The sequence below is a fragment of the Centrocercus urophasianus genome, unplaced genomic scaffold (assembly GCF_019232065.1).
Source record: "Centrocercus urophasianus isolate 14NV4802_14NV808 unplaced genomic scaffold, USGS_Curo_1.0 seq_10, whole genome shotgun sequence".
Taxonomy (NCBI): domain Eukaryota; kingdom Metazoa; phylum Chordata; class Aves; order Galliformes; family Phasianidae; genus Centrocercus; species Centrocercus urophasianus.
The window spans coordinates 62,457,125-62,477,790 of record NW_024884142.1 but is presented as its reverse complement, the minus strand read 5'-3'; the positions used below and the strand labels follow the sequence as shown (position 1 = coordinate 62,477,790).

At 42.2% G+C, this 20,666-nt stretch overlaps 1 protein-coding gene across 1 annotated transcript; it reads left to right on the top strand.

Annotated features, from left to right (window-relative positions):
- Window positions 1–5,071: 5,071 nt before the first annotated feature.
- Window positions 5,072–19,444, top strand: DACT2 (dishevelled binding antagonist of beta catenin 2). Its single transcript, XM_042816740.1, has 5 exons — window positions 5,072–5,123; window positions 5,506–6,197; window positions 11,705–11,837; window positions 13,166–13,453; window positions 16,826–19,444. The coding sequence occupies exons 1-5, from the start codon at window positions 5,072–5,074 to the stop codon at window positions 18,619–18,621; spliced, it is 2,961 nt and encodes a 986-aa protein (XP_042672674.1). The 3' UTR covers window positions 18,622–19,444.
- The last annotated feature ends 1,222 nt before the right edge of the window (window positions 19,445–20,666 follow it).

The following is a 20,666-nucleotide window of genomic DNA, read 5'->3' as shown; positions in this document are numbered from 1 at the left end:
CTCAGCCTTCTCCATTAAAAGATATGCTCAGAACAGGCCTTCTTGGACATGAACAGTAATGACAGGTACAATAATTGCACTTTGGATTATCATAAGTAGGATAATGACTTGTTAGGCTCAATCCACATCTGGCTGTTCAGTGTTCTCCAAATAACCTCCTACACATCTGCCAGATGCTAACAGCTCAGAAATATTCCTTTAGGCAGTACCTCTGCATGAGACATTCAGCAGGATAGACAGCAAGAGGCTTGCAGAGCTCCCAGGAGCAACAAGAAAGTTTAGGAGACAGAGAGGCAGGATGGCAAAGTAAAGATGATGGTGTACCCAAGAAGTTCCTGTCATGCTAAGATGCAGTTCTAAACAGCATGGGATGAGTTTCTCTCTCAGTTAATGCTGTGCATGCCAATGTCAGAACAGGCTAAAATCACAGCTAAGAGATACATAGACTGAAGTCCATACAGGAGGGACTTACCTCTCCACAAGGTGGTAATATTAAAAGGATTATGAATGATTTTTCCAAAACAAAACATAAGCAAATCTGGAAAACAAGCTGTAGTTTCACTCTTGAAGCTGTCTAGTATTACCACTGCATTTTCGGTACAGTGGACTTCATCCAAAGCCAACATTCAACTATTCTCCTTTTAAATACATCTGGAGGTCAATACAAATTGCCCTCCCATTAACATTAGTCCCACACAAAATAGCTAATATGTATTCATAATACAGGGAGTGAAGTCACTTCGTGGTGAAATTAATGATGTGGCTTTACTTCCAAGACCAGCTACAAGTAAAAGTGTTAACATCTTTGTACAGCTTCATTTGCAAAATAGGGTAAATAACACCTGCCTAATTTCTGATGGTTTATGACGCTTTGAGGGCATTTCTATACCACAGGTGTGGGCACACCCAAGCTGACTTCATAAGAGCAGCACTCTTGTTGTGTTTAATAATTGTATTCCTCATTTTTCTAAGAATTCAAACAAAAATACTCCATTTTCAATTTACCAAAATGTTGACTGTTCAAAACTGCAACCAAAGAAAAAGACAACTCTCCTTGAAAAAATTTAACAGAACTACATTAACAACATAATAATAAGTAGTCTGAAAAATCAGACCAAAGGCGTCTCCAACGGGCACCAAAATGAATATCTCTGAAATGAAGTGCAGTTCCTCAGAAGTGCCTCCTAGAAAACAACAACAACAAAAACCTGCACACTTTTTGGGATGTTGTAAAGACAGTATTAGTTCCTACTCATATAATCGAAGAATATTAGGCTATTATAATCACAAAATAAACAAGAGAGTTAGGCAAAGTAGACTATGATAACAAAAGAGAATAAATGGAAGGCTTACCCTTACCCTGGGCTCACCCACAAAACACCAGTAGAGGTGATCTCGAGAAGACATCCTTCCCTACTGGTAGCCGGCTCTTAAATAGGTCTAGGAGGAACTTGCCTAGAAGGCCAATTGCCTTCACCTGTGCTCCTCTGGCTGACTCATTGCTCGCCTCAGGTGATCAATCAGAGGTTCAGGCCATGACTCAGCAGTTCCCATACACTACTGTAAGGTACTTGTAAGTTAGAATGCTAAGCAGCTTCAGTAATCCACAGTAAATGAGGCATGAGGCAACAGGATGTGAAATGGTCACCCACTCACTACACAATTTTCATTCTATACAAAGCATGAGAAATGGACTGGTAGAACTACACTGAGCAATCATATCATATAAACTAGGGCCCAGAGTAAGGTTATGCAGATAAACTATGTTGTTACTGTTTTGGTGTTTGATTTCACAATCATTTAACCAAACCTTTACTATAGCTTTCTCTTAAAACACAATTTATGTAATGACCTCAGAATCCACATATGCAAAACAGAAGAATATCATAGAATTCACTGCTATCATAGAATAGAAAAAAAGGTTGGCAGAACCCTAAAGCTTATCCAGTTCCAACTCTCTGTGGTGGGCAGCATTTCCACCCACCACTTCAGGCTGCCCAGGGCCCCATCCATCCTGGTCCTGAACACCTCCAGGGATGGGGCATCCACAGCTTCTCTGGGCAGACTCACCACTCTCTGAGTAAAGCTTTCATCTTTATAACTACCATTGTCCCACATAATCTCATATTTTTAAACCTGGGGGCAATTCACACCTTTTACTTTCCCCCCCCCCCCCCCAGAAATCAGATAGCACAAGCTATTTGTGGAGTTATCTGAAAAGATTAGGTGACATCAGAAGAGTTCTGGTGAAGTAATCAGTACAAAACAGGGGATAATCAGGAATGTGATTAGAATAAAGATACTGCTGTGATATAGCCCATTTGGGACTTAATGTTTGAAAACATTAAAAAAAAAAAAAAAAAAAAAGTGAAAGAAAATTAAGAACAAAAAGATAATAGTTCTTTGCAAGTGAAGGAGGAAAAGAAAGATATATGACCTCATATTGTATAATTCACCTAGCAACTATACACTAAGCCAGGTATGTTCAACTCATGCCCAGCACAGCTTGCAATATGGCCACTCCCTGCCTCACACCGTCACTGAGTAATGCCAACTAAAGTTATGGCAAATAATTGTAAGCATCTGGATACATTGGCTAAGCACTGCCCTGTGAACAGAAAAAAACATGCAGCTGTGCATTCCGTTTTTATAAAGGAATCTGAAAATAGGTTTCAAGATCACCAAAAAGTTATCAACTTTCTTGTATACTTCTGATTCCATTTTTAGTCAACAAAAATACATGACCTGCACAATTTCAAATGGAATGCATTGAGTTGCAATCAGATATTCAACCCCCAAGATCTGATCGTGTCTCTCTACTGGAGTTTTGTAAGCCTTACCATTGCAGAAAGAAGTATTCCTCAATCAAAGTCATGTGTGATTCACATCATCACTTTATGACAGTATGTACAGTTGAAACTATTTCTTTTCAAGGATGAAGAACAGGAAAACTAAAATTTCATCAAGAATTGCAGCCACTGCCATCAAACCAGGCCGATGCATTAGTTCCACAAAAACAAGGTCAAATATCCCACTAGTTTCAGGGTTTTGTGACTTCCTTTTTGTATTTTAATTAATAATAAGAATGTTTTGTTACTTATATACATTGACAGTATTATATATTTTATGAGGTCTGCTCCAAAAGTAATGCCTCCTATTTTATGATGCTGGTCCACAACATCAGAGGTAGATGTTTGTGATACCGCAGTAGAAGCTTCCCACCAATATTGTTACATTTTGTTGCTGTGAGACAGATGGCAGCAGAGGGGCAGCCTGACACAACAACACCTGACATGTAGGTAAGTTCGAAGCACAATGTGTTACTGAATTCCACCACGCAGAAACAGTTGCACCCATCGACATTTGTCAGCACCTGCCAACATTCACGTAGACCAGTGGAGGTAAGCACAGCGAAGTGGTGGGTGGTGCATTTCAGTAGTGGCAAAAGCAACTGTGGGTCACCTCTGCTGGTGCAGGATTCTATAAGCATGACACTAAGGCTCCTATTCATTGCTGACAAAAATGCAAAGCTAATGGTGGTGACTATGTTGAAAATTAGTGTTTTGTAGCTATGAATTTGCTCTATCAGCAATACTGTGCTCATTGTATCTTTTGTAGTTCCCATGGCAATAAATAGGAGGCCTTACTTCTAGAGTGACCTACTTATATGCAGCCCAAGATGATTCTTCTTCACCCAATGCAGCCCAATCCAACCAAAAGGTTGGACACACATACACTAACTGGTATTTGTGTGACTTGTATTAAACAAGTTAAAATACGGTTTGAATAAAATAAGAAACTGCGCTGTATGTCTGTTTAAACCAACTCCAAGCCAAGTGATTTAGAAAATGCTTCAGTTCCTCGTATCTGCAATGCCATTTTGCAAGATCCTAGTCACATGTGGCACACGGCTGGTAGTCTGCCACCCTTCACCTGAGAGGAGGCAGCACTTTGTGCTCTCTTTTGTCAGCACCTTGAAAAGCATCTCACTTTTGCAGTCAGTTTTTCTTCCCATCTAATAGATTGAGTCCTTTGAGGTATTTCTCTGCATAAAGGATTTCAGTGAGATGGACTGGGAGGACAAACAAACAAACAGATTACATCATTCATATTGTACTCTTTATAACATTAACTAAGCAACCCAGGGTTATGATTGTCAGTCATACTTCTTCATGAGTTCCATCCAAAACCTGTCGGAATAGGATCTCTCTGAACCCCTTTGGACCAACATCTAGGGCAGATGTTCCTAGACCATTAAATAGACAGACCATGAAATCTGTAAAAAGCAACATAGTAAAGGCAAGTCTTGGTCTTACTGATGCTGCCAAATAATGTGTTTCACGGGATTCAGTGAACAAACACATCAATAACTTGGCCTCCTAGAAGGACATGGTTTTCACACTGCACTAGTTCTTCTGGCACTTCTACAGCTAGGGCCTGCTGCCAGGAAAGCTAGGCTGGTTCAGTCTTGGAGGAGGAAATGGCCACCCACACATGGTATTCAAAGAAGACTACTTGGAGAACAACTGACAAAGCAACAGGCTCGACTTATGTATTCCAGTACAAACTCAAGTGGCATTCAAATTAAAGTATGCTAGCTTTTAAGGATACATCAAAGGACCAAAAGGAGATAACCACAGGCTAACCAATTTACTGCTTTGCAGAGAATCATACACCTTCCTGAAATTATTAGAATCTCCTTGAACATAATACAGTGATTTCAGGTTCTCTGGGATTCAAATGCTTCCTATTTCAGTGTAGGCAACAGAACACTGTGTAGTCCCCACTGTGTTCACCAGGCTCTTGGTATCAGGGCTTCTTCTCTCCTTTGCTTCACAGTAAGCTATGTACACAGCTAATCCATTGCCTCTTAAGAAACTTTAGCTGCCTGTCTTGGGAGCTTTAAACAGTGGCATCTCTTGGTAGAAGCAGCTCCATAGACTTGAATTTCCATGACCAAACATTTTCTAGAACCCATTTAAAATATATTCTGAGCCCTTGAAATGACTTTTTGTGAGGCTGAGAGATACACTGAACCCACAAAATAGATGTTTGTTGTGCTTCCAAAGAGATGACCAAAGATTCAATACTAGATAGCAAATGCCTGCAATTAGATGAAAAAGGTTGGTTTCTAGAGAGTAAGGAGACATGTGCCAACCCTCTGTGTGTGTGCCTAATGTGAAAGCATTAACAAACAAGGGAAGGAATGGAGTTACAAGTACCATGTTTTGTAAGGGAAATTTTATACCTGAGAGCTCTCAGTACACTAAAATCCTCACTGTTTTCAAATGGACAATGTCAGTCTTGTGCACATGTTGTAGAACCGCTGACAGGCAAACCAGACCAGATCTTGACTCGCAGGGCTCAGCCAGGATCTGAAAGAGTCTGAAGGGAAGCAGAAAACATTCATATTTTCAGAGACGCTCTGGGCAGGAAACGTCCCCATACAGCGAGCACGTTCTCCCAGGACACAGACATAGACACTGCTATACCCCAGCTCTGCAGGCTCCTGCTGGGAGGGTGCTCTGTCCCGATCGAGATGGGCGCTCCCCAACAGCTCTCTCCCGAGGACGAAGGGAGGACGCCCTGCCCTTCCCCGCCGCCGGGAGGGGGCCGAGGCGCGGGCTGCCCCCAGGGCAGGGGTAGGAGCAGGCAGGCAGGAGCCGCCCCGTGCGGGGAGGAGGCAGCGCACGGGCGCTGGCTCCTCTCCAGGCATTTCCACCCCGAGAGGTAGCCCCGGCGCTGCAGCCCTCTTCCCTTCCCTGCCTCCTCCCTCTCTCGCTCCCTCCCCCTTCCCCACCTCTCTTCCAAAACCGCAGGAGCCGCCGCGGCCACGCTGCACTCTCTCTGCCGCCAGCCGCGGAGCGGTACGAGCGGCCCTGGCCGCAGGCACGGCCCGAAGCGGGACCAGCCCCGCCGCCTCCCCGCCGCCCCACTGCCATGGCCGGGGCCGCGGCCCAGCGCTGAGGATGCTGCTGGGCGCCCCGCGGGCGGGCGGCTGGGATCGCGGCCGGGTGGGCGAGCGGCTGCAGGCGGCACTGGCCGGCCTCCAGGAGCTCCAGGTGCTGCGGGAGCGGCAGCAGGAGCTGGTGCGGGCCGCCCTGGCTATGCCGACGGGCGAAGGCGAGCATCCTCTGCGCGCCCACAGCAAGGAGCTCCGGCTGGAGGCCACCCTCACCGCCCTCAAGGAACAACTGGTAAGAGACGGGGAGGAGGGGGGGAAGAAGGAGAAAAAAAATAATAAAATAAAAATAAAAATAAAGGGCACCACCGCTATCCCCTCTCGTCGGAACTCGCGGGGAACCGTGCCTTATAACGGACGGCCGGACCTGGGCGCGGTGTCGGCAGCGGCTCCGCGCAGGACGGGCGCTGCGGGAAACCTTCAGCCGGCGTTGCGCGGGGCCGGGAGCGCTGCTGGATGCGGCGCTGTGCGGAGGGGATGAGAGGAGGGCGCGGAGCGCTGCTGCAGCGTGAGCGCTGCCAGGTGCGGCGTGGGCGCCCGTGTGCGTGTGCCCGTGTGTGTGTGTGTATACACAGGTGCGGGACTGCATGCGGAGAAGGGTCTCGTGCGCCCTCAGCACTTTGCTCTCCCACGGACAGTAATAGCTGAATGCCAGGCCTTGTGCTTGCTTCACGCTTGCTTCACGCTTTTGGGACAGAAAAAAAATCCCGCTAGCTCGTGACTGAAACGAGTTTCCAAAGTGAGGCAGCAATCACAGCTTTAATCTCCAAGGTGGGCAATTGCGCACCTCAGTAATCTCAATGCAGAGACCTCTTAGTGTTGGCGCAAGGCTTGCTGTCAGTTGTCCGGGTGCGAACGCGGCAAGGACGCTCGTTGCTATCGCAGCTCTATCAGTCGGCAGCTGGGGAGAAGATTGGCTCGGACCTTGGGGGCCGCCAGATGTGAGAGCACACGAGAGGCCCTGTGGTGATTAAAGTGAAAAACCGCAGGATGAGTGGGCTGCCGCCGCCTGATTACCTGTCACACATCATGTTAACTAATGACTCCACTTCATACACGTGTTTAACAAAAAGAAAAAAGAACTGAAAGTATTTATTGCCCGTCTGGGGCCACTGGGTTAACAGAAACACCCCATGACCCCTGACCAGAGTGACTATTTGTTTTTGTTATTTTTTTTTTTTTTTAAATGTCAGCTGTTGTGCTTTAATTACTCATTTGTTTATGTATTTTTCACATAAGGGCTGAAAATAGAAGATTATCTTGTCAGGACTAGATGATCGTGGATCCTTAATGATTCTATGATGCTATTACTGTACTGGTACTTGAGAAGGCTTTCAAGGGCATGGGAGAAACTAGACGATAAAATGAAAGAAATGGTCTCTTGGGCCTGCATGATTCGGAGGGCGAGAGTATCTCAGTGCTGAGGAGAGATGGTGTCAGAAGGACATACCAGTGTAAGATGGGGAACACCTTCTGGGGCTACTTGGGAGGGAAGTGATGGAAACACTTGAGTGGGGAAATTCACAACGGCATCAAACCAGGGGCAGGTTCTTCCACAGAACTGCGGTTGTCTGTGAATGCCTAAGGTTGTCATACAAAGCACTTCCGATTGACCCGTGGCTGCTGGAAGCCTTCCAGTCTGGCATCTCGGTAGCCTTCTGTTGTTGTTTTTCTCCCTGCAAATTGCAGACATATATTTAAAGAGGTGCAGACCTCAACTTTGCATTATACTAAAATAAGCATAAGTGAAAACATGGTCTTCAAAGAACTGTTAGGTGTCCACAGATCCTAAGAACTGAGACCACAGACTGAAAAGAAGTTCCTTTGTGCCTTGTGGTCAGCATATTGCAGTCAAACCCTTTGAAAATTTTGTTCTTGATCACAGGAAATTAATTTAAAACTAAAAGCAACAGGGAATGCAAAGCACAGCATTGCTCGAGGAGTGTTATGTCTTCATCGTTGTTGTTCTTGGCCCAAGGATAGTGAAGTATGTGATCACAGCTCTATAAGCTTTCAGATTGAGAAACTCATTAACAATGTAAACATGGTTTTGCCTTGCAGTGTGTCTTGAGCCAAGTTTCAAGTAGGGTTGTAGCCCTGGGCTTTTGTGTGGTGGTTGTTGAATTCATAAAAAGTTTGGTCTTTGCAACATGAAATAGGGAAATTTTATCAGCCAGAGCTGGCTGAGGGCTTCCAGGAAACGGATACAAGATCAGTAAGAGTCAGTTCAGGCTTCTCCTGTGATATGAAGTTGAGAAACTGAAGTACAGAGGCTTCCTGAGGAGTCAGGCACAGAAATTTCCTGAGGAGTTGAGTTCTACCAGCAGGATCAGATGGAGCGGAGCCTTCAAATGCTTAAGGAACCATTTGTGGATGTCACTCCAGCATCCCAGTTTCTTCCTCAGCAACTAGCCTATCCAGAAGTTTGCCTTAGGCAGCAAGGCCACAAGCTTTCTGCAGCCCCAGCAACCACAGGTTATTTTGCCCTACAAATAGCTCTTTATCATGGTCAGGGGCTCTTCTGAGAGGTGCAAGATACTGTGATTATCTGTAGTAAATACTGGGAAAAGAAGCGGATGTGATGCCAATAATGATCCCAGAGGTGCTAATCTAGTCTCTTGGCCAAACTCTATCATGGTGACCCCCAGGAGAAAGAAGAGATGCGAATAAATTCAGACAGTACAAAGAAAGAAGTCTGTGACGCTTTCATTAAGTAGACAGATACCTAAGGCAGCAGCATACTGTATTTCTCACACTTTCCCAGATAATATATTTATGAGATCTTGTTGATTTAGTTGAAATCCAATGATTTTGTTTTACAAGCCTGTGATGTAAGTAAAATAGTAGTAAAGTAGTAAAAGTAGTAAAATGTAAAAAATGGACAGCAATTACATGAAAAGAAAATAAAACACTTGGTACCTTGCATTTTGCACATTTTTTTCTCCTTTGAATAGTTCTCAATAGGAGACAACATCTTGTAAATCCTGGATATGTATATTTTGAATATTAAAGTTTTGGTCAGCTGAGAAAAATAGGTGCTTGCAGAAGGAATTCATCTTGCACCAGAATAAGGGTCTGAGACAGACTCGTTTGCTTTGCAGTATCAGTCAGAAAAGACACAAGAGTGAATAGATTTTTAGATGTACAGGCCGAGGTAAGATTAATGCTGTATTCTTTTTCATTCTAAAATGCAGTTGGATTAATAAAACCAGTACATGCTTGTCTACGACCACAGCAGTATATGTCAAACCTTACTGCTGAACTGAGCTGATGAATAGAAGAGCAAAATAGTCAAACCTGATGAGTGCTTTTTGGTGCCTTGATTCTGGGTGCCAATTCCTTCAACTCAAAGGAACCTGCTTTGCAAAGAGTGTTCATCCTTTTGAATAATAGACAGTATGATGATATCCCAGGCTTGGCTCCAGAATGAACTGTAGTCCATCAGTAGTACAAGTTGATTTGAAAAGCTTGGTCCTGCATTGTACATTGTGCAGAAGAAGTCACATCTGTGTTGCCCAAGCAAACAGATGGTTTCACCTTCCAGGTTTTGTCTTATATAAAATTCATATTGTGAATTAGGGAAGTGTATTTAGGTTTTATTGTTCTGGGTGCTGTTTAGCGTAGTTATTACAACAGCAACAACCTCAAGCAACACACTGGAAAAGTTGTCCTTATCCAACCAGTGTAAGAAGTGCCTCTTGTCTTGGAGAACAGAAGGAGTTAACTGAAAGATCAAAGCTATGAAGTCTGCCAGAAACATGAAAACCCAGTGGTGTGAGACACCATAAAAGGGTTAAAGATGATGATGTAAATCATGTGTGTTGGTTAAAATGCTGTGAAAGCGCAGACAGAACCTGGAGGTATAATAAATAATCTTTGAATACCTGAGAGCCTTGTGGCCTCTCCGTCATTAATCAGAAACCACAGACTGAGGGATTGGCTGGCAAAACATTAATCATTAAGCAATTAATTCCAGCCATGATTTCCTGAGTAGGTGGGATTGAAGGAGGCATGGCATGTTTTTGCTTTTTCGCTATAAAGGAAATGAAGAGGGATTGAGGAGGTCATACATTCATCATGTAGATGGGATAGAAAATCTCCTTTATTATCCTGGTCTTCCTTCTGTTTATGTGAGACAGGAAGCGTGAAAATCACCACCTGTTTTCCTACGAAGCCATAACGAACTTGTTGAGCTTAAACGTTTCTATATGTGCAACACTAACAGAAAGGAGCTTTATTTCTTGTGTCTTATGTGTTTTCTAGTTCTCTGTAACAGCGTGCAAAAAATACTTTCTTAGTTTTTTCATTATCAACAACCTTGTGAAACTCAGGACATCTGCCTTTTGCCTTTTGTTTGAGTCTCAGTTTCTAATCATTTACTGATTACTGAAGGATCTTTGCTTTCCTTGTGTTTTCTATTTATAGCTGAAGAGAAACCTAAAAATGCAAATCTTAAAAGGTGAATAATCGCAACATAAGGTGAAAATACGTACATGCTGATTTTCATTTTCTGCACGTTCTTTAATTTTGTAGATACTTTCAGGGACCTACATATTTATTTACTTATAATGGGTTGGAAATGCTGCTAGAACTGCCATTTACACTTTTAAATGTGAAATGTACTCATAAAGAAGGATCATTTTCAAGAGTGTTTCAAGAAGAATGTTTTTCTTGCCATTACTGAATGGAAACCTGGCTTTACATGGGTTATGAGCACCATTTTACGACCAACTTCAAGAGACTACCTTTCTTTAGAGTGCTGTAGGATGCATGGCTAGGCATGATATAATTATAAGCCTCCTAAATAGCGTCTGGGCTCAGATAATTTGCCAGGTGCCATGTGAGAAGTTTGACAGAAACTAACTATGGTTCTTTGACTGGTACCTTAATGATTGGCCATCTGCCCCGCTAAACTGGCTGCGTAAGTATTGGGGAAGCAACTGCGAGAGCTGTTACTTCAGATCAGCCTGGTCAGTGACTGCAATAGGCAATAGGCCATGTTGTTATCTTATGAAGGATTATTTTAAATACAGTCACTTTCACAGCAGAATTCAAATGCCAACTCTTCCTTGCATAAAACATATGGAAGTAGCTAGGTAGACATGAGATGTGCAAGGGAATTTTTCAGCAACATAAATGGCACAATTTGTGTAATGTGCTCTTTCTACTATAAGGAGATGTCATCAGAGTAAATGTTTTGCAGAATTCAGTATGCTGACTGTACTTTGTGTGCTAGTAGAATATGTACCCATGCACAGTAATTTCCATTCATCAGAAAGTATCTTAGAGTTCTTTCAGGCAATTCATAATGTTGATCTCATCCACTACCCAGAGGCAGCGTACAGAAAATGCAGTACATACATCATATGTTAATTAATGAAAAGACTGCCATCCTGCTTAGTGGTACAGTCCCTGCTATAGACTGCCTGTGATACAGTCCCTGCCATAGGTATAACAAAAACAAGCAAATAAGCAAAGGTTAAAATAGTATGTTCAGAATGATGCATTTTGAGAAAATGTTCAGCTGGGCAGAAGGCAATAAATGCTGAGATACAAAACATATTGTACTTGCCCATTATGTCACTTTCATTACAGAGAGCCAATTGCAACAGTCCCTAGCTAAGCAAAATACTTTGAGTGCAGAATCTGACCAGCACAGATGGCCTGAATTCATGTTTTTCTGCCGAGATTCTAACTGTGATTATTCTTCATTTCCCCCTTCTTTTCTTGATTTATGAACAGTCTCGCTTGAGGAGACAGGATGTCGGCTTGAAAAGCCACCTGGATCAGCTTGACCAGCGAATAAGTGAGCTGAAACTGGACGTCAGTAAGACTTCCAGTGAATACTTGGACAGCGACAGCCGCCCCAGCTCAGGTAATGTGCACTTGGTCATTTATTCCCAGGGATGTGGATTGGGTAGAACTGAAGATGTCAACTGCTGAGCAGAACTCTTTTTTGTTCTGGTCATAAACAGCGCCCCAGGACTGAGGTGGAGAGTAGTGACCTTGCATAGAATGCACACACAGAGGTGATGGGAAATTTCCTGGGAAGTGAATTTACTTGGGAAATGCTGTTTGACTCCATAGTATTTCTTTAATGGAAATTTTTTATTTAAAAAAATTATATTTGAGCCATGAACAGAAGGACAAAGAGGATACAGATTTATTTATTCATTACTGTGTCCAGCAGAGAATGGCAAAGTGGCTGGAATACCTGGTAGAAAAGGAGGAGACCAACAGCCAAGTCAGTACTTTGCTTGAATCTGTAGCATCTTGAACTTAACTGAAGCCTTGAAGATCATTACCACTAATGAATTTTTCATCATTTATGGAAAAATGAAGCAGCTTTATTGAAAGACGCTGAGAAAAATACAACCCAGCAGTTTGATGACTGAAGTTTTCACAGACAGAGAAACAGGTTTCTGGTCTGAGTGACATGGAAAGCTGATCCTCTGTCTTTTATAACTGGGAAATGTCTATTAAAACCAGCTACTGTTATCTGGTCTGTGACAATGGGAACACCTCTTAAACAGAATTCTGAAAAGCCTTCAGTCTTCATTGAGACGAGGAAAGATATTTTTACAAACAGCTGAGCAGAAAAGAGGAATCTTGCCGCTAACTAGTTCTTCCAATAGTTTTCAATCATGCATTTTGTATCTGTATGGGTATGCATATGGATTTGCTGGATAATACTTGCGGTAGCTCTAAAGTGTGCAAATTTCTGTGAGTGTCAAGAGTGTTCAGGAGTTGAACACTTAGCACATACACAGTTGGAAAGCTAAGTGCATCCTTTGCTGTTTGTTTTACCTGAGCACAGACTACTTTTTGTCTACTTTCCTAAACAAACTCTGCTTGTATGCACCTAGCACAAGTTAGAACAGTATATGATGGTTCTGTTTTACACCAGCTGCATAGCATACACTGCAGACATTCTCCGATGAAGAACAGAGTATGATGGTGCTACACTTAACCCCATGTCACCCTCAGAACTAAATGTGCATATCCATCCTGACCTGGCTCAGGGCCAAAGTACATATGCCGAAGTCCAATAAAAGGTAGCTGCTCTGGAGCATGCCTTTGCAAAATTTGCCTAAATAAATTATCACAAACTTAGCAAATAGCAAATGGAGATTTATCTTCTTTGTTTCTTCCACTTAGTTACTGTAATTCAGAAATATTTTCTTATTTATTTAAACTCTGCAGGCTTCTACGACCTGAGTGATGGTGGTTCTTGCTCACTCTCCAATTCTTGTACCTCTGTGTACAGTGAGTCCATCTCCTCCTCCCACACCAGTCTCTTGCCCAGCTCTCAACACCCTAAAGCGAGGCTCAGTGTGTTTGATTACCGACCCAAGTCTGCAGATGAAACTACTGTGCACAACACGAGCTTCCAACAGCAGGGAACCTATGTCAGCGATGGATGTCGGATTACAGCAAGCACGGACGTTTCTGGGACTCCTGCCAGGTCCAGACCGAGGCCAGTTTCCACAGGTAATCAATTGCAGAACTGGTGCTCATTCAAGAGAAGGTCAGAGTCCTCTTTATTACTCTTAGAGCAATATACAACCACTAGTGTAATCAATATAAAGCACTCTTTTTAAATATGCAAAGTAAGAATTAATTGAAACCACAGAGCCCAGCCATTTACTGTACCACTTTCACTTGCCTCATACTTGGATACTTTTAAACAGTAACAAATACGCGGTCAGATGCAATTAGAGATAGAAAAGTATCTAAGTGCATGAGGTAAAATTGTAATGAAATTCTAGATAACTTTTTAATTTTTCCTGCTTCTGAATTTAAAAAAATTGCATATTTGAAATGCCTTGTGTGAAAGTATAGGATGTGTGAAAAATATGAAGTGAATTCAGTATTAGAGTTGTCAAGTTTTACCAAGAAAGATTTTACAACAAATTTTAAGAGAAATTGCCATTTCTAGACTTAATGTCTTTGTTCTCAATCTGTTGTAAAACGAGTATGATAAGATTTTTTTTTCAAGCCATATTTATTGAAATTAATATGGATTTGCAATATTCTTTTTCATAACTTACTAGGGATAGGGATAACAAACACCAAATATTAATCAACCATCTGGAAACCAGACTTGACCCTAGTTCTGCATCAATTATGAATTTATGTCACACCTTTACATGTAATGGATTAACCTGATAATGTTCTGAGTCTCTTGTTTACTGAGTTGTTAAGTGGCATCATGTTACTATTCACTCTGAATCCTTCCATGGCCAGAACAGCTTTGTGTTAGGGTAGTTCTTAGGGTGACCCAACCAGATGTGAGGCAGTTCCATTATAGAAGTAGTAAAGCTGTAGACAATGTCTTTTCAGGTACAGTGTTCCTGTGATTTTTGCAGCTTCTTGCCCTAGCTTCGCTTACCTCTGGCTTGCTTAGAGCAGAAGCTAAGACCAGGTATGATGTACCTGTCTGTGCAGACACACCTGAAGTGATTATGGTAAATTGCAACATAAAATCACAATCTTCTCAAGTCTTCTCAGATGCTAATGAGTGGAGCTGGTCTTAATGGTCTATGCCTTCCAAATTCAGACTGCAGACTTGCTGTTGCAAGGTTTTATTCTTAGCAAATGGGGCTTTTAATGAGTTTTGGATATGGAGATAGGCCAGTAGAAAAAGGGATAGTTGATGTTAATCGGGGAAGAGTGAGGATACAGACCTCTTGTAGTTCTCCTTCTTTCCTGCCTCTTACTCCCTGCTTCCTGGCTACAACCTCTTCCTTTTTTCAACGTGAGAACCATAAGTAGTGGGATTGTTGCTTCCATGTATTCTTGAAAAAACAATTCCTGCAAAATTGACCGTGTTTCAGAGAAGTGAGTCAAGATGTTACTTCAGAAAAGCATCATTTGAAAATTGGAAGAAATTCTCTTTTCCTCTCCTTAGCTTGCCCCCACCAGTAACTACAGGTACAAACAGGTTGCCCATTCTTTCAGTGGCAGCAGGAAAGCTTGCTAAACCACCACAAGCACAGCTTTCTTTTAACCCTTTCCTGGTTTGTTCGCAGTACTGAGTCACTTCTTTGAATTTTAACTAACTGTTCACTTTGTAGTGGAATAAGTTATTCTTGTGAAAAGCTTGTGATCCTGATGCTTTCTCATCATGTAATGAGTCTGGATTTCTGTTACACAAAGGCATGCTTTGTTTGAGCTAGAACGTGTTTGAGTTTTGCCTTCCCCTTTAGTGTAATGCTGAGGAAAAATCAGTTTGTGGCAGAACAAACCACCTTTTTATGGAACTTCTATGCTGCAGAGAATGTAAAAAGCATTCCTAAAGAATGTTGTAATTATTATGTAATTATATTGTGTGAGATGTCATCATCCTGATCTTTGCTGTAGCGGAGTTGAGAGCACCTTAGGTAGGACACTGCACAAAACTCCAAATTTTAATTCTTCCAGAAGCTTCCTCTAATAGAACAGAAGTAGTCACTGTAACTGAAATATGTTTGGATGTAATGCTCAGCTTTCACGGCAGCACGAATCAGCAGCCAGGAAATTAGCTAGCTGAGAATTTGTAGTGCAGTCTGTACTGCCATACCAAGAAATCCAAGCTAACTGCAGATAGTTCCAGCAGTCTTAGCACCATAGTATTCTACTGGCAGACTCATCCAGATGGAGCAGTCCTGCTCCTGAAACACAGCCTGGTTCTCACAGAATAGGAGATGCTCCTGAGAGGGAGATGCAGCAGTCAAATTTAACTTGCCCTTAGACATCTTTTTTCTTATTGTCAAAATAAGAAGGTTTCTTAGTCCATTTTTCTGTGTAGTTAAGGTAGACTTAGTAAAAATCCACATGCAATTACAGCAGTCCTGATTTTCTGCCTCGTAGTAAAACCTCTGAATATTTATTTCTGGAATTAAATGTTCCAAGAAGTTTGAGTATAAAACAAGTTATTTGAGAAAGGCATGAGGCTGGCAATGATAGCAAATTAAATTAGAGACCTGGTTAGGAAGTTTCATTGGATTTTGGGCTGAAGTAGAATCACATCACTCTGGTCTATAGGACGATACAGCTTCCAGCCACAAAGGGGCTAAGAAGCACTATTCTGTCCAAGTCCTTCTAAAGCAGCTGGATCAGTACTTTAGATTTTTTTCCAAAACACGTGAAAAAGGGGTTGGAGGAGAAAAAATATATATATATATTTATTATATTATATATAATAAATTATATATATATATAATATACTTTATTATATATTTTTATATATATATATATATATATTGTTCCCTGTGCAGGTCAGGCTTCCCACTGTGCCATCCAGGCCAGAGCTCTATAGAGCTTCTGCCAACGCACACGCACACACACACACCTCTTCGTATGCTGGAAATATCAGGAATTTCTTTCTGAGTTATAGTTTTAAAAAAGGTAATTTAGACATGAGAAGTCTTTATCCTATCCTGGGGAAAGAGTATGAGAAAATCTGTATTTGTTGCATTGAATAATTTTACCTGATATTTAGCTTCAGGCTGTATGGTTGCTGAATTCTTTTTTCACCTCTACTAAGAAATATTTTTTGTGTGTGTGTGTGTTCCTCTTGATCTGAAATTCTGGAACATTTTTGTATATACAGAGATTCACTTTTGTCTAAGTAGGACAGCTGAAATTTCCTGGAAAGTAATTAGTTTTATCATAGGCAATAAAATGTATTCTAATCTTTGTTTTGCTAAAGCCTTGAGATAATTTGATATTCTTGGAGTACTGAAACTATTTTCTGCACTGATGCTACTGATTTTAGTAAAAGTTAGCACATCCCTCTGAAAACAGTGTTTTTAACACAAGCCAGTTTGAGTGTAATTGTCTGTGATTTAATTAGGTTATTTATTTTCATCCACTGTGTAGGTGACTTGGAGAGACTCATTCCAGCAGATGCTAGATTTCAGAAAGAGACAGATCCCAAATCCTCCTCGCCTCTGTGCCATGCAGACTTGCACTTGCTCAGCATGGACCCCAAGTTCCAGAATGACTTGGTCTCCAAGAATGGCATTGATGTGTACCCTTACCCAAGCCCCCTTCATGCAGTGGCTTTACAGAGTCCCCTTTTCTCCCTAATGGGGACATCCACAGAAGCAGACCTCCAGGCTTCCCCCAGCAAACCCATGCCTAGTGTGACAGGTCCCACCTTGATTAGGACTAGGCCAACCACCGAAGCCAAACCAGGTGGTTACATCAATAAATTACTGCAGCTGACAAGATGCAAAGGGAACAATCGAGCTGATGCCAGCGAGCGGGTTTCAACAAAGAGCCAGCCAGCCACAATGCACCAGAGACTCATTATAACCCCCAGTGCCGGTGGAGTGAAAATTAACAGCAGCAACAGCCAGCTGGAAAAACAAGCAAGTTCTCTGGAAAGTAACAAAGCTGAAGGAAAGCTGCAGAGAGAGCTGCCGGAGGGGGAATGTGCCAAGCTGCAGGAGGCCATGCACTGTGTGAATGAAGAGCAGCCGTCCGGTTTCCCTGATGCAGAACCATCAGCTGTGAATAGTTGTCTTCCTGCCAAGTCTGCTGCAAGGGGCTCTCCCCTGGCAGAAGCAAGGGAGAACAGTTTGGAGCACAGTTCTTCATGCTCACAGCTGTGCCAGGAGGACTCCAGCTTTTGTACCTGGAACGCTAAAGACACCCCACCTAAAAAGTTGTCCCTCAAAAAATGTGGCAGTGCCAAATTGGCTAATGCTGGAGGTCAGGAGCGAGCAGCACGCGGTGAATTTGTCCACGCTCAGTTTGTCCCTGCAGAATCCCATCAAGTCCGAGTCAAGTTTGCCAGCTCCAAAACAAAAGCAGTGAAGATAAAGAGGAGAAACAGTGAAAAGGTACTACGTCCTGGGAAGCAGGCCTTTTATTTGGAAAAGGTGAGAGGGACTCATGGCACTGCCAGGCTGCCTGCTGAATGGAATCAGCCCCACAGACCACACGGAGCAAAGAGCCTTGCCCGGAGACCTTCGTACTCTGGTGATGTGACTGGCAGGTCGTGCTCAGAGTCTAGCTTGTTCCCTGTGCAGGTCAGGCTTCCCACTGTGCCATCCAGGCCAGAGCTCTATGGAGCTTCTGCCAATGCACTCTATTCCCTTGAAGCAACTTGTGAAGACACAGCCAGCAAGAAAAAGCAGCGCAAGTGGCAGTCCACAGTGGAAATCTCTGCCAAGAGCCATGGGGCCAGCCTCTCTGGTGGTTTTGGTGTAGGAGCACCAAGGCAGCCAGGAAGGAGAGCCGGTGTCCTGCGCACTGTCAGTATGAGGGCTCGCCCCAAGAGTCATCACCATGGAGCTTATGCCAAAAGTGAATCAGACCATTCTGAGTACTCAGCAGAGTGTGCTTCCCTCTTTCACTCCACCATCGCAGAGACGAGCGAAGGAGAGGTCAGTGATTTTACCGCTAACCGTTTTGGGGACAGTGAGTCCAGTGAAAGTGATTCAGATGACAGCAGTAACAGTAGCAGCCTTGCGCTTGACTATGATGAGGGGGATGAAAGTGAGCTGATCTGGCCTGAAGGATCGGTCAGACAATTGGGGACTGTCCAGGTCTCTTCCAAGCCTCTTCCCCCAGTGCCCAAAATCTGCCGCATCAAAGCTTCAAAGGCACTGAAGAAGAAGATTAGGAGATTCCAACCTGCCTCTCTGAAGGTTATGACCATGGTTTAAAGGAGAGCAAGCATCTGTTTCTTGCCTTGAGACATCCTGCTGGCTCTCATTTGCAAAACAAGAGAACCGATGTGCAGAGAAAAGGACTTGCTTAACGAACTTTGAACAACCTCTGAGTCGGCACAAGGGACCTTTTTGTTTGTTAATGCCTGGATATAAATGTCACTGTATCTAATTTCCTCTTTTGCCATTTATTCTGTAAATACGTATCCATATATATTGTGGTGCTTTTTTTTTTTTTTTTTTTTTTTGTAACTATACAGAAGGGTCATCGTAATAAAAACAAAACGTCAGAAAGAGACAACATGTCCAAACCACCTCTGCCATAACATTTTGCAGGGAGGATCTTGTCCGTATGCACATCCACAGAAAAAGCCTCAGATACAAAGGCCTCCTAAGAGGCTCTTTCCAATTGGAGATTTAGGAACGTCCCTCCCTCTTGTGAATAATTCTTTCTAGTCTAAAACAGCATTTATCACTTTTACACTGCTGATATGGAAAAGCTCTCAGTGCTCTCCATAGTTGTACTTTCTTTCAGGACAACTATTCATGTACCATCTCCAAAACGTCAGGAGAATTACTTTGTCCTTCAGTATAAGCATACTATGGTTATTGCTAAAGGCAGTTTGTTTGCAAATGAGAGTAAGACTTTTTTGTTTTCAAAACTGAGAGTATAGGGTGTTTTTTTTTTTTTTTTTTTCAGTTCCACCTCTTAATAACGTTCTATGTTATTGTTCATTTATTGAATGAGTGAAAGAATATGAGAGCTTGGTACAACAGTGTATGGGTAACTTGGACTGAGATTATAGCTTTGTCCCTGAAATTACAGACTCAATAAAGATTATTTAATGTACTTCTGAAAACTCTGCTTGTCTGTCTTTCACATCTAAAGCAAAAGGTTCTGGGAAAATGTAGGATGCTGACACTGCATGAGGCACGCAGGAGGAGCATTCTCTGGTGGAACAGATGAGCTTTTTCATTATTATGCAGAGGGATTATTTATTTTTTGAGGTTCACTTACAGCTTGGGAGGAACCAGGATCCTTTTCAGCTTCCATGCCAAGAAACATACACTTTAGCAGCTGCTTATAAACGAGTGAATTTGAAAACTTTTTACATTGAGGACAGTAGCATCTCACTTAAACTGATGCAATTTTACTGTAAGACACATTTGTACACACAACATATTTTGAGTGGACTTGAGGGCACATACACAAAACTTTAAATTTGTTAACAAACTGATAAAGGTACTATTTTGAATTCAGACAAGCAGTCTCAATTCTTTCCTATGGACACAGGAATTTGGAAGCTGAGCTGAAATTCAACCCGTATTTACCATGAACCAGGTATTATTCTTCTGCCTCTATCCTCTATTTTTCAGTACCCAATCTGAATACATTCCTGGCCTAAGAGATGTAGGCATTACCTCATTCAAGAATGTACTGGGTCTGAAACAAAAGACAAGTGCTTAGCAGAAACTGTGGGTAAAAGAATGTTTGTTTACTCTGAGGATTCATTAACAAATAGAATTATTGGAAGACTAAACTTTTAGACAATGTCTTTCATTTTTTGGAAGACAAATTATTTTTTTTAAACCACTCTATTACAGATCATTTCTGGAAATAGAGATAGAAATAAGAGGTACAAAAATAACTCAAATATTTGGAGCTAATGCCTAACACCATCCTTATTGTAACTAGTGAAGTATTACATTTTAGTCGGTGGAATATGTTTAAGTGCTTTTTCATGATCCGAAGAGTAACTACTCCAGTAGGATTAATGGAAGAATTTCACAAGTCTGGTGGTGTTTTCTTGTTTGGCATGTCCAGCAACAGAACAAACAAAATAGTGATTTATGCTTTGTTGACTTTCTACACTACAAAAGGATTCTTTTTCCCGTTTACACAAAAGGTTTGGCTTGGGGGAGTGTGTCAAAAGTTACATATGAACCTTAATCCATGCGTTTTCTGTACTGGGGTGGGGTTTTCTGGATGGATGGGAACTTGGAGTTTGGTGGTTTGGGTTTTTGGTTTTTTTTTTTTCCAT

Excerpts from the sequence above, each read along its gene's own strand:
- DACT2 (XM_042816740.1), top strand. The coding sequence starts at position 5,072 with ATGACCAAAGATTCAATACTAGATAGCAAATGCCTGCAATTAGATGAA. Across the intron at positions 6,198-11,704 it reads CCGCCCTCAAGGAACAACTG|TCTCGCTTGAGGAGACAGGA; the intron begins GTAAGAGACGGG and ends ATTTATGAACAG. Across the intron at positions 11,838-13,165 it reads CGACAGCCGCCCCAGCTCAG|GCTTCTACGACCTGAGTGAT; the intron begins GTAATGTGCACT and ends TAAACTCTGCAG.